A 12368-nucleotide genomic window follows, 5' to 3' on the forward strand; every position below is an offset into this window, starting at 1 on the left:
CTTCATTGTTTCCCTTGAACCTTGCTGTAGTGCTGGGAGGAGGAGCTGGATTTTTTCCCTAGTGTTAAGCACCCAGAGCTCGTCATTACACTTACGGTGCAATAGTAATTCTTTTCCTGGGACTTAAGCCCTGCGCCGCCGCCCGCCTTCTGCTTTTGCTGCGTTTCCGCCTCGCAGGACGAGTCGTGGAGGGCGCCCGTCCCGGCGGCCTGCAGCGGCCTGAGGCTCTCCGCCCTGCCCCACGCCGGGCCGCGGCTCTCGCGCCGGCTCGTGACGTTCCTGCCCGCAGCCAATGGCGGGCCGGGGGTGGGCCGGCGGCCGTGCGCGTGCGCGCAGGGCAGGCCCGCACGTGGGGCCGCGGCGGTCCCGGCGGTACCGGAGCCATGGGGCGGAAGCTGGACCCGAGCAGGAAAGAGAAGCGCGGCCCCGGGCGCAAGGCCCGCAAGCAGCGGGGAGCCGAGGTGGAACTGGCCCGCTTCCTGCCGCCCGGTAAGTGCGGCCCGAGCCGGCGCGGGGCCTTGGCGGTGCCTCGGAGCGCGCCGCCTGAGTGCCGCTTCTATTTCCGCAGAGGCGGAGAGCGGGCGGAAGAAGCTGTCCAGCCACGCGCGGAGGAGGTGAGGGCTGCCCGGCCCGGTGCGCGGTTCCTGACCGGGACTGGTCTGAGGTCTTACGGCCGCTTCCCTCCGCTGCAGGGCCGCCAAGAGACGACTGGGGGTGGCAGGGCGGACTGCGCCGGGAGGAGGTCGGCGGCCCGCGGGTGAGTGGCGGGGCATCGCGCCCTGCGGTGCGTCCCGCAGAAGCGTGTACTCGGCTGCTCCCGTCGGCTCTTCCCTCGGCCGGGGCTCGGGACCGGGCGGGGGCCTTAGGTGCGCACAGAGCTGACGGCGTGGGGCAGCTGCTCTTTGGAACGCTGCCTACCTTCTAACCTTTTGTTCCGCTGCAGTTAAAGAGCAGGGGGATTCTCAGAAGGAGGTTAGTCCCATAAAGACAGTGGGACATGCCCCTGAGCGCCAGTCTGGCTTCAAAGATGATAACGCAAAATGGCTGACCCCAGCCAAAGGCAAGAAGAGCCTCTCCAAGAGAACCAGCGTGGAGTTATCCAGCAATGGCGAGGTGGAAGAGGACAGCTGGGAGGTGGAGGAGGAGGAAGAGGATGGGAGCAGCGAGGAGTTGATGGATGATTATGGTGCCACATCTTCTGATGAGGAAGAAGTAAGAGCTCTTCAGCTTTAATTTTGTAAGGAATCCTTGGCTTTTCTGGCTGCAGGGCTCAGCAGGCTTGGGGGAAAAAGGCAACCTGACTATGGGAGCTGGGGGTGAGGGTGCTGGAGAGCCTTCCTCACCCCTTCAGAGCAAATTCAGGTTTGGCAGCTGGACCCAGTACGACACTGAGTCTCTTATTATCCATTTTAAACAGAGCAGAAAAAATTTATAGGGGGCAGAGGATAAAGGGGCACCCAATGACATTGCTTCATTAACCTTTTCTTTCTCTGTTTAGTTGCTGCCCATTGAGGAAGCCGCCCTGAAGCAAAAGGCTGAGTAAGTATTTTTCCACATCGTGAGTTAGTGGAGCCTTTCCTGGATGGGTGAGAAGCCTGGCTTGCTTTTGTTCTTTTTCGTTCTCTTGTACCAACAAGACAGTAATTGTGAAGTATCTGTGCAGCACTGTTTTGTCTGAAACATTCCTTCTTTTCTTTATGTTTACCAGAGATCTCAGTGAAGACGATAGTGAGGAAGATGAGGTGGCCGAGGAGACCAGCAGGCAGAAAACAGGACAGAAGGAAAAAGAAGATGCAGATCTGCAGCTCAACGTGGAGATAGATGAAGAATTCAAATTGCCAACTGATGAACAGATTGAGAAAGAGAATATCCTTTTCATCTGTAACATCCATAAGCTATATGTAGGCAGCAGTATTGAGCCTGGATACAACTGAAGAGATTTGCTTTATTTTATTACGAGTATCGTTTTAGCACAAGTGCTCTGTGTCTAATGAGGCATTTTTAGATGAGCTATCGTAACAGTGCAGAGCACAGTTAAGAAGTACGTTACAACCTGTACAGCCTCCCCCAGTCTTTCTGGTCTTAAAGCATAGTTTATCATCCTCTGCCCTAATTTTCCTAGCAGGCCTGTATCCAGCCAGTTTGTAGGGCTTTTGCCTAACAGCGATTCCAGCATACACAGTGATTTTCATGTACTGTCCTCTATGCAATTTAATCTTGTCTCTTTCTCCTCTGTTCCCCAGTTGCCTTTGGGGAACCTCTGGTCTCCTTTTTGATATAAATGGTGTTTTCAGCATTGAAAGACCTTTCTCATTGTTATCTTTTTCCTTTTTTTTCATGCTTATCTAAAGTGAGCTTTTCTGCCCAGATCTATCCTTTGAATCCTGCTTCCGCTGAGCTCTGTTGGAAGTGTAAATACTGAGCTCTGCATGTGTGTGTGCTCTAGCGTGGCCTTTCTTGTGATGTGGTGATTCAGGACTCGTGCGCGACTGGCTGTGCGTATGAAGGACGTAATGTGCAAGTTCATGCACTGTTCATGTTCCCTTAATGGCCTTTCTACCTGCTGAGCCACCAGACCTGCATGTCATTCACCAACGCATCAAGAGCAACATGGAGGTGCTGCAGGACTTTGGGGTGAAGCGGGAGGAAGGACGCACACGACAGGAGTACCTTGCACTGTTGCGCCGGGATATGGCTGCTTACTACTCCTACAGTGACTTCTTGCTCAAGATGCTTATGGATATCTTCCCACTCCCTGAGGTAGCGTTCTGCCTGCTCTGTGTTGTGGCTGACCGATGAGGATTTGGCACCCTCCTTACTTCATTTTTACCTCCTTCCTTTTTGCCTCTTATCTAGCTAATCAACTTTCTGGAAGCCAACGAGGTTCCCCGTCCCGTGACCATTCGCACCAACACACTCAAGACGCGACGACGGGACCTAGCGCAGGTGAGCAGAAACCTGTGGCAGTCTCCTGTGCTGCCCTTCACACTTGAATTGTGACTCAGCCCCATCTCCTTGTCTCGTAGGCTCTCATCAACCGTGGTGTGAATCTCGACCCCTTGGGGAAGTGGTCAAAAACTGGACTTGTTATTTATGACTCCTCCGTGCCCATTGGTGAGATCACCCTTCCTGTTACAAGGTTTAGCTGATCTTCCCTCTGTTCCTGTTATTTCATTTGTTTGTTGTTGTGTTTTTTTTTCTCTTTGTTTTGCCATCCCTGCACAGGTGCCACCCCTGAATACTTGGCTGGACACTACATGCTGCAAGGAGCTTCCAGTCTCCTCCCTGTTATGGCTCTGGCTCCACAGGAGAATGAGCGCATCCTGGATATGTGCTGTGCCCCGGGTGGCAAAACCAGCTACATAGGTACCAGCCTGAAGCCATGGTGGGAGGCTCAGGAGGGATGCTCTTAGAACTGATCTGTGTAGAAGGAGGAAATGGAATGGGACTGAATTCAGGAAAAGGTGTCTGGGTAAAAGCATAGGAAATTTTTAGTCCCTTGCTGATGTGTTTTGCCTTCTGGCAGCTCAACTTATGAAGAATACAGGGATGATCTTGGCCAATGACAGCAATGCTGAGCGGCTGCGTAGTGTGGTGGGGAATTTGCATCGGCTGGGTGTCACCAATGCAGTAGTGAGTAACTGCGATGGACGCCAGTTTCCCAAGGTGTGTTCCCTGTCTGCTCTGGGATGTTCTTACTATCCTTACCTGGTGCTGTCCCTTTAGCAAGATACGTTCTGTGAAGTCATAGGAAGATAAGCAGAGCTACTGGGAATTATGCTTGTCAATTGGTGTGAAAACAGGAAGGTGGATGGGAAAGAATGAGCTATCTCCTGCCTCCCCAGTCATGTTTCCATTTTTAGTCTCGGTCTTGTTCTCAGTCCCCAACCATAAGCATAACTTTAAATTCATCTCTGTCTGTAGGTACTTGGAGGGTTTGACCGTGTGTTGCTTGACGCTCCCTGTAGCGGAACAGGTGTCATTTCTAAGGATCCTGCTATCAAAACCAATAAGGTGAGTGATGAGTATAGATGCCAGATGGGGGATCTGGTGTGAGTTATGAGAGGATGGATGATTCTCGACTTCACGGCAACTGCATTTTTGGCAAACCTCTGTAGACGGGAAATGGATTTTTGTGCTCTTGCCCATTTTCTGTGTTATGCTAAAACTGGTTTTTTTTATGTTAGTTCTGCAGAAAAACCCAGTCCCATATCTTGTCCCTTGTTCAGTTATCTCTCCATTTGCAACAGTTTCAGAGGCCTGGGCTGTTCCCTGTGTCTCTGACCCCTTAACCTGTCTTTTACTAACAGGATGAGAAAGACATCCTGCGCTGCGCTCACTTGCAGAAGGAGCTGCTTCTCAGTGCTATAGATTCAGTCAATGCTACCTCAGAGACGGGGGGCTATGTTGTCTACTGCACGTGCTCCATTACAGTAAGTCTGTGCTCTGTCGTGGTTGTCTCTTTAGGAATGGTGAGTTTGGATCCTAATGTTTAACCTCTGGTAGGTGGAAGAGAATGAGTGGGTTGTGGATTATGCCCTGAAGAAACGCAATGTTCGTTTGGTGGCCACAGGACTGGACTTTGGCAAGGAAGGCTTCACCAGGTGTGTGCTAAGCCACAGGTTGCATAGGTGGCTCCGTTCCTTGCTGCCAGAGTTTCAGCAGAGGCATTTTTCACCTCACTTCCTCTTCCAGGTTTAAGGACCGTCGTTTCCATCCCTCTCTTAAGTCTACACGGCGTTTCTATCCCCACACCCATAATATGGATGGGTTCTTCATTGCCAAGTTAAAGAAATTCTCTAATTCCATCCCCAAGATGCAGAAAGGTAACCTAGTATGGAAGCTCTGCTGAGCTGCCTGAGCCTGCTCTCACAGGCTGCTTCCCATGCAGAAAACACATGGGTTCCTCCTACAGCACTTTTCTCTTTTGTTTCAGATGAAGAGCTTGCTGCGGAAGCAGCAAATCCGTCCACTGGCCCTGAGACAGTCATGGAGCCGCAGGCAAAAAAGAAGAAACTTGAGTCGTCAAAAATTGCCCAAGCACAGAAGAAGCCACAGCCTGCTTTGAAGAATAGACGTTCTCTGCAGGGTCAGAGGAGGCCCTTGAAGGCTGTCCGGCCTTCTCCCCATAAGTCTTATGCTCAAGTCCCTAACAGAAAGAAGCACAAGGTGAAACAGAACGGACAGTGAGAGGAACTGCTTTTCCAGGTGCTGTTTCCCTCTTTAGGGAGCAAAGGCTACGGCTGCCCTGGCTGTGTTGTACTGTGCTGTATTGTGCTGTTTTTCCTGCTCTTTGCATATAATCGCTGCAGTACTGAGCACCCAGGACAGCCATAGCCCCTTTTACTCCTTTCCTTCCTCTGCATCAAGGACTGACACACCACTCATTAAAAGTTTTATATTTTTGCTCAAACCTTGTCTTTTTCCCTTGAGTATTGAATACAGAATTTTGCCAGTGTCCCCCTACTGCTTTGCAACTGAACCCCCTTCCATTCTCTTCTGATGTCCTGATATTTTCAGTGTTGGTTCTTAGTGCTGTTGTTTGTCACTTTCTGTGAGTGTGTGATTGTCCTCTCTTCTTCCCTGTGCTTGTCACAGGACTACAGCATGGCTCAGGTTGGCATGGACCTCTGGGTTCATCTGGTCCTACTCGTGTGCTCAGGCAGGGACACGTCCAGGTGGGTTTTGAAGATCCCTAAAGAGGGGCTGCATAAACTCTCTGGGCAACCTTTTCTGATGCTCTGTTAATTGCCCTGCATTCATCTCCTGTTTCTTGGCCTTCCAGACTGCAGCTGAAATTCCTGCTGCTCCAGGTGCTTGCTCAGATGTGGTTACTTTTTCTTGTGACAAAGCAAGCAGTAATGTCTATTTCTGTGGCAGCCCAGAATGTGACCTTGTGTTCTCTTCTTTGGTTCTGCTCCCCAGTGAATAAATATTTTTTCTAGAGACTATAAGTAAGCTTTCTAGTAAGATTTGTTCTGAAGTGTCCACTCCACCAGTGTTCTGGTGCTGGGTGTGTGCAGACTTGAGGTCTCACTTTCGTGTCTACACTTGTCTTGCTAGCTCACCTCACAGCGGCTTTGCCTTGGTTTTTCTCCCCGTGCTCTGTGGGAGAACTTGATGTACTATTAGCTTGATGCACTGCGAGTTTTAAGAAGGGATAGGGCAGGAGGGAGTGGGGAGTTGCCATCTATGTTAGGAAGTGAATGGATTGTGAAGAGCTGTCTATGAGAGACACAATCAGGTTGAGAGGTTTTGTGTTAAAATTAGGGACCAGACCAATGAAGGACATCTGGAGTCAGGGTCTACTACAGGCTGCCTGATAAGGGAACAGGCTGACGAGGCATTCTTGCTTTAGTTACAAAAACCATTGCATTTGCAGGCCTTCATTCTGATGGGGGATTCCCAGCAGACATTTGGGTGATTGAAAAGCAACATGACAAGTTGTAGGCAATCCAGGAGACCCCTGGAGTCTGTTGAGGATAACGTCAGGTATTGGACAAACCAGCCAGAGACTGTTACTGGACCTGGTACTCACCATTGCAGAGGAAGTCATTTAAAGAAATTAAGATTAGAGGTAGTCTGGGCTGTAATGCCCATACCCTGGTTGAGGTTTGTGATCTTGTGGAATATTGGCCTGGCCTTCTACAATGGAGTGACGGCACTGAAGGACAAAAGAAATAAAGTGATTACATCTGCCTGGATTTCTGTAATGCCACTGATATGGTCCCACACCACATCCTTATCTCTAAGTTGGAGATATGGATTTGAAGGATGGGAGTATTCAGTGGATAAGGAATTGGTTGGAATGTCACAGCCAGAAGGTTGTAGTCAATAGCTCTACATCCAGGTGGAGGTCAGTGACAAGTGGTGTTCCTCAGGGGTCTGTCTTGGGACTGGTTGTCTTCAAAATCTTTGTCAGTGACATAGACAGTGGGATCAAGTGCACTCAGCAAGTTTGCTGAAGACACCAAGATGAGTGGTGCAGTTGACACAATCAAAGTGCTCAAAAAGTGAGCACTTAAGAACCTAATGAGGTTTAACAAGGCCAAGTGCAAGAGGTTGCACTTGGGTTAAGACAATCCCAGATATGTGCATAAACTGGGAGAAGAACTCATTGAGAACAGCCCCGTGGAGAAGGACTTGGGGGGTCTAGGAGAGGAAAAGCTTGGTGTGAGCCAACAGTGTGCATGTGCAGCCTAGAAGGCTGACTGCATCCTGGGCTACATCAGAAGAGGGGTGGCTAGAAGGGAGAGGGAGATGATTGTCCCCCTCTGCTTTGCCCTTGTGAGGCCCCATCTGGAATACTGCATCCAGGCCTAGAGCCCCCAGTACAAGAAAAACATCGGGCTGTTGGTGTGGGTCTAGAGGAGGCCACAGAGATTATCAAAGGCCTGCAGCACCCCTCCTATGAAGAAAGACTGAGATGCGCTTGTTCAGCCTGGAAAATGCTCCAGGGAGAACTCATTGCAGCCTTCCAGTGCTCAAAAGGAGCTTATAAGCATGATGGAGACTGACTTACACTGTTTGATAAAGCTAGGACAAGGAAAAACAATTTTTAACTAAGAGAAGGAAGATTTATGTTAGATGTTAGGGTGAAATTCCTTACTCAGAGGGTGGTGAGGTACTGGCACAGAGAAATTGTGGATGCCCCCTCCTTGGAGGTGTTCAAGGCCAGGGTAGATGCGGCCCTGGGCAGCTTGATTTGCTGGGTGGCAACCCTGCCCATGGTAGAGGGTTCAAATTGGGTGATTTTTGAGGCCCATTTCAACCCATTCTATGATTCTATAATTCTATTATTCTATTACAGTATTTTTTGCATGATGTTAAGGACAGATGAATGCAGCAAGCTAAAGGAGCTAGGTACTGTTACCACATTCAGCAAGCAGGGAGGCTGAGCATGAACTTCAGAAATACACACACAAATGATAGATATGACCAGCCATGGAGAAATCAGCAGAAATAAGAAACAAGTGCTGTGGTAGGTGCTCAGGAAAATACAAAGAGCACTCAAAATGGAAATGGCAAATATGGCCCAATCCTGTTTTTACAGGTTTATCATACCTTGAGCATGCTAGTGGACCTTGTATATGCACGCTTTCATGGATCTCTGGTTGCCAGTCATCAGACTGCCAATACCTTCAGGCCCTTGATCCTACTTACTGGTTATTCCAGCTTGAAGTTAGACTTTTTTTTTTCCAAACACACATGCTTGCCAAGGTAGCACAAATAGCTTACTATGGAGATAGCCTGGCTGGTGGTAATTGGGTGCATAGCTCAGCTGGACAGGCATACTAAACAGAGAGTTTCCTTGAGACTAGTCTCTGGTACTTACTCCACTTCTCCATTTTCTCCTGTTTATTTCTCCCTGGTTTCTCTTGATACCCCCTTTTCCCCACATTTGATCCTTCCTATCAAAATTCCATAGCAAGTTTTGCTCCTTAACATCATACAGTAATTTTTACAAAGTGCAACAGTTTTCAAACATCCCATAATAAATTTTCCTCTAAAACCTCACGATCTTAGTTTTCTTATCAGTTAACGAAGTTTCTGGCTGAACCTTTTCAAGGATGCACTTGTGTGATACCTGCAATGGTTCAGTCTGTCAGTGTCTTGGGAGTTCTGGTCTTTGTTACAGCCTCTGTTATCTTCTTGTTAGCTTTTAATTTATTACATCTCTGTTTCTTCTAGGTTTGTTTGGGTTTTTTTTCCTTGGACATTTTGTGCTGACTAGTTGTTAGCCAGATACCCTTAGAGCTGGAAATTACTTTTCCCTGTTTCACAGCAAATTATGAGGCCTCTGAATGCACCTGTCTCACTTCAAGCTTACGTGGTGAAGTCTCTGGATTGTCTGACATACAGGACCCTAGGCTTTCCCAAGGCTTTTCAGAAAAATTAATCAATGCTAGGCACTGATATGAAAAGAATTATTAGATTGCAAAGCAGAGAAAATTACCTCCTTGTATAAAATAACAATTCTTCAGTTCTGCATTTCAAATGTCGTCTATCAAGGGAAAAAAAAAAAAAAAAGATAGTTGAACTAAAATGTGTTCAGAGGAGAACAAATACATCCAAAGCTATGGGATGGCTTCTGCAAGAGGGGCAGTGGGAGAGCGGGTCTTTTTAAGCATGGAGAAGAGACTATGGGGAAATAAATGATACAATGGTGCATAAAATTGTGAGCAACACTGAGAAAATGAACAGGAAACAGATGTTTGCTGTTTTCCAGCAATAATAACAGATCATAGGGCCTATCTAAGTCACCCGAGGTGTAGAGAGCTGTGGAAGCTTATGAAGATTTAAAACATCCCGGATACAGGGTGGCTTTTGTTTAGTGAGGCTGGGAATTCTACTAGGAAGAAATTCTTTACTCAGAGGGCAAGGAGGCACTGGCACAGGCTGCCCAGTGGAGCTGTGGGTGTCCCACCCCTGGAGGTGTTCAAGGCTTGGTTGGATGGAGCCCTATGCAACCTGCTCTGATGGGTGGCAGACCTGCCTACGGGTTGGAACTAGATTAGCTTTAAGGTCCCTTCCAACCCAAGCCACTCTATGATCCCATGAAGCAGTGCCTGTCCTTCTGGCAGTGACACTAACCTGTTCTGATGTGTTGCTGTGTGCTGCAGTCCCTACACTAGCATGTAGCATCCTGGCTTGACAGCCCCTCTGTCTTGATACCCAGTGGCAGGGGTAGAAAGGACTTGGTTTGGATCCCAGCATAACAGTGAATCTCCAAGTCATGTCAGGTTCCTCTGAAAGATGAGAATGCTTGTTGTCTTCATCTCTTGAGTAAAACCAGTCTCTTAGCAAGTATAATTTCTCCTGTTTTGCTTGCCTGTGAGCTTTTTCTGTTGCTGAGGGAAGATGGAAGAAACTTGCACTTTTCTTAGGTGGTTTGCTCCCATTCTGATCTTTACATAAGCCATAGCAGTTATCACTGCTCAGATGGATAACATGAGGTGGCACTGAAATACCAACACAAAGCCATGGAAGAAGCACTCCGTATTCAGCTAGCTGGGGAATAGAGGCAGGCTGTTTGCCCCTGTGCTCTGTTGTAAGGCTGCCTGAACAGGGCTGTAGCTGGTCACCTGGCTTGCATTTCCTTGTTACGCTGGGAATTATGACCATAAAGCTAAGAATTTTGGAAAACATAACTGCTAGATCACATTTTGGAACCCTCTGTTAGTGTATTTGAATGTCTGAAAACTGCTGGTAACACAACTTGCCAAATCAAGAGCTGGGACAGAGGAAAGCAAGAATCATGGAATGGCTTGGGTTGGAAGGGACCTCAAGGATCATCAAGTTCCAACCACCTTGTCTCAGAACTGAGAAACTGAACTGAGGGTTGGAAACAGAGCCGGGGTATAAAAACACTGTCATAAATTAAAAGCTGAATGAGAGAAAACTGGTGCAATATGTCTTGGTATCTATTCCACTGTGTTACATGCAAATTTTACTGGGTGGCATTTAACAGCTTGAAGAGAAAAAAAAGAAAAAAAAGGAAAAAAAAAAAAAAAAAAAGAGTAAGCAGTTCTGTAACACAGCTGACACATGCTGTGAAATTATTTAGGCTAGAAACAAGGCCAGAAGTTGCAAAACAAACCTGGTAAATAGAAGAGATGAGCTGGTGCGTGACCACCAGTGTGACAGGAGCAGCGTCATACTTGTAAGATCTTAAATTAAGCGGAGATGCAGCACTGCTTACTGGCAAAATAAGGAAAACAGACTTCTGGGGAGGAGGCTGAGGACAACACTGAAGAAGTAATGGAAACAGAAGAGAATCTAACAGCAATACAGCAATATAGGCTGTCGCTGCTGGCAGTGATGTGTGCTGCAGAGGTGGGGATGGGCAGACTACATCCAGAGGATGGGACTGAAATACTGCATTGCACATTTCAGAAATATGGGTACAAAATTTAGGTCCTGGAGTACTAGATCTCATTGCATATAACCACACAGCTGCATACGCTTGCAGGGGCTGAATCCAGAAGTATTTCAGTGACTCCCCATTTGCACGCAGATCTGGGCTGCTGGCTTTGCTGGTATGAATGGTGCCCATAGCAGCACCCAACTTTGGGTATGGATAGGAGCAATTAATTCTAGGAGTGGGCTACAGTGACATGTCCTGGAAGCAGCAAGACTTGGAGAGTTTATGTTGAATTATTCCAGCAGAGCATGATGCAAGGAGAGTGTTATGCTAGGGAAGGAGGACTGGGTTGTATGGGATATTACAGACACTGGTGTTTACCTGTGCCTTGAAATAGCAGCCTTTTGGAAAGCCGTGGAGCCACTCTGAATAACTGAGTGATGGGTTTCATCTATTGAGTGCCTGCGTAGGAGCATGCATTAGCCAGTAAAAGGCTCTGTGAGCTGGGAGAACAGGAGCATCTCAAATGGGTAGTGAAAGTTAAAGCAAGGCAGGGCACATGAATTCAATATGTGACTATCCACCTGGGGAATCCACCTCGATTTGCCTATGATGGATTACAGCAGAGCGCTGATCTCTTTCTATCTTGCTGTCAGCAACTACAGACACAGTCACCCACCAGCACCTGAGCGAGCAACAGAAATTTGCACTGATTTTATTTTGCACGGGATCAGAAAATGCAGTGGTCCTCTCTTGGCCTTAGAATCCGTGGGTGTAAAAAAAACATCAGCACATCTGTCGATAAGTGCCTATTCTCACATTGGTTCTAGCTGTAAGAGGAGCCCTGCACATGCAGGCAGCTGGAGTTCGGCAGCAGAGACCAGTCCTGTGAAGAGAAGCACTGAAGGAAGCTGATGGCAGGTGATGGAACACAAGCAGCAGTGCCACCCTCGGTGCCCCTGGGAGGGACTGCCAGCTAGGCCTGGCTGCGAAGAGTCTTGGCTGGGCTAGCGCAGCCGGCCATCCTTGGGGGTGTGAGGACCCCAAGTCACAGCGTGTGTTCCACCGCTATTGGCGTAAGGGACCATCATCCAAGCCCTGACCTGGGGCTGGGGGAAGACTGCAGAAAACCCGAGGAGGGCTCAGACTGCGGGCAGAACTAATTCCACTCGGTAAGCAACAAGGAGGTCACAAGACAGCGCGTTTCAGAGCCCGGGCGCCTCCGCACGACCTCCCGTACCCTCGCGGGGCGGCGACTTCTCCCGCGCGAGCTGCTGGCGGGGCAGCGAGAGGCTCCAGCACAGCGCTTTAGGGGAAGCCCCGAGAGCCACTGCCGGGCGGGGAGCCGCCTTCCCCGGGCCGGCTCGAAGGAGGGCACGCGGCAGCATCCGCCCGGCCCGGGGCCGCCCCGCTCCCGCCGCATCCCATCCGCAGCGGAAGCCGCGCCCCCGCCGCCGGGCCCGGCCCCCGCTGCCGCCGAGCCCCGATTGGCGCCGGCGGCCCC

General features: G+C 49.1%; 1 protein-coding gene across 1 annotated transcript; it reads left to right on the top strand.

Moving 5' to 3' along the window:
* Nucleotides 1-357: 357 nt before the first annotated feature.
* On the top strand, nucleotides 358-5413 carry NOP2 (NOP2 nucleolar protein). The gene is made up of 16 exons (XM_042837079.1): nucleotides 358-489; nucleotides 569-614; nucleotides 693-757; nucleotides 944-1212; nucleotides 1499-1539; nucleotides 1709-1866; nucleotides 2561-2760; nucleotides 2857-2946; nucleotides 3027-3114; nucleotides 3226-3366; nucleotides 3527-3666; nucleotides 3925-4014; nucleotides 4311-4433; nucleotides 4507-4604; nucleotides 4696-4826; nucleotides 4937-5413. Exons 1-16 carry the CDS (start codon nucleotides 384-386, stop codon nucleotides 5188-5190), a joined length of 2040 nt encoding a protein of 679 aa, XP_042693013.1. The 5' UTR covers nucleotides 358-383; the 3' UTR covers nucleotides 5191-5413.
* Nucleotides 5414-12368: the final 6955 nt, after the last annotated feature.

Source organism: Centrocercus urophasianus, unplaced genomic scaffold (genome assembly GCF_019232065.1).
Source record: "Centrocercus urophasianus isolate 14NV4802_14NV808 unplaced genomic scaffold, USGS_Curo_1.0 seq_666, whole genome shotgun sequence".
In the NCBI taxonomy this organism is placed as follows: Eukaryota; Metazoa; Chordata; class Aves; order Galliformes; family Phasianidae; genus Centrocercus; species Centrocercus urophasianus.

What these genes read in the sequence shown, in the direction of transcription:
- NOP2 (XM_042837079.1), top strand. Translation starts at nt 384, where the DNA reads ATGGGGCGGAAGCTGGACCCGAGCAGGAAAGAGAAGCGCGGCCCCGGG. An exon ending in TCCAGCCACGCGCGGAGGAG is followed by an intron (nt 615 to 692) that starts GTGAGGGCTGCC and finishes CCTCCGCTGCAG; the next exon opens with GGCCGCCAAGAGACGACTGG. An exon ending in GCCCTGAAGCAAAAGGCTGA is followed by an intron (nt 1,540 to 1,708) that starts GTAAGTATTTTT and finishes TATGTTTACCAG; the next exon opens with AGATCTCAGTGAAGACGATA.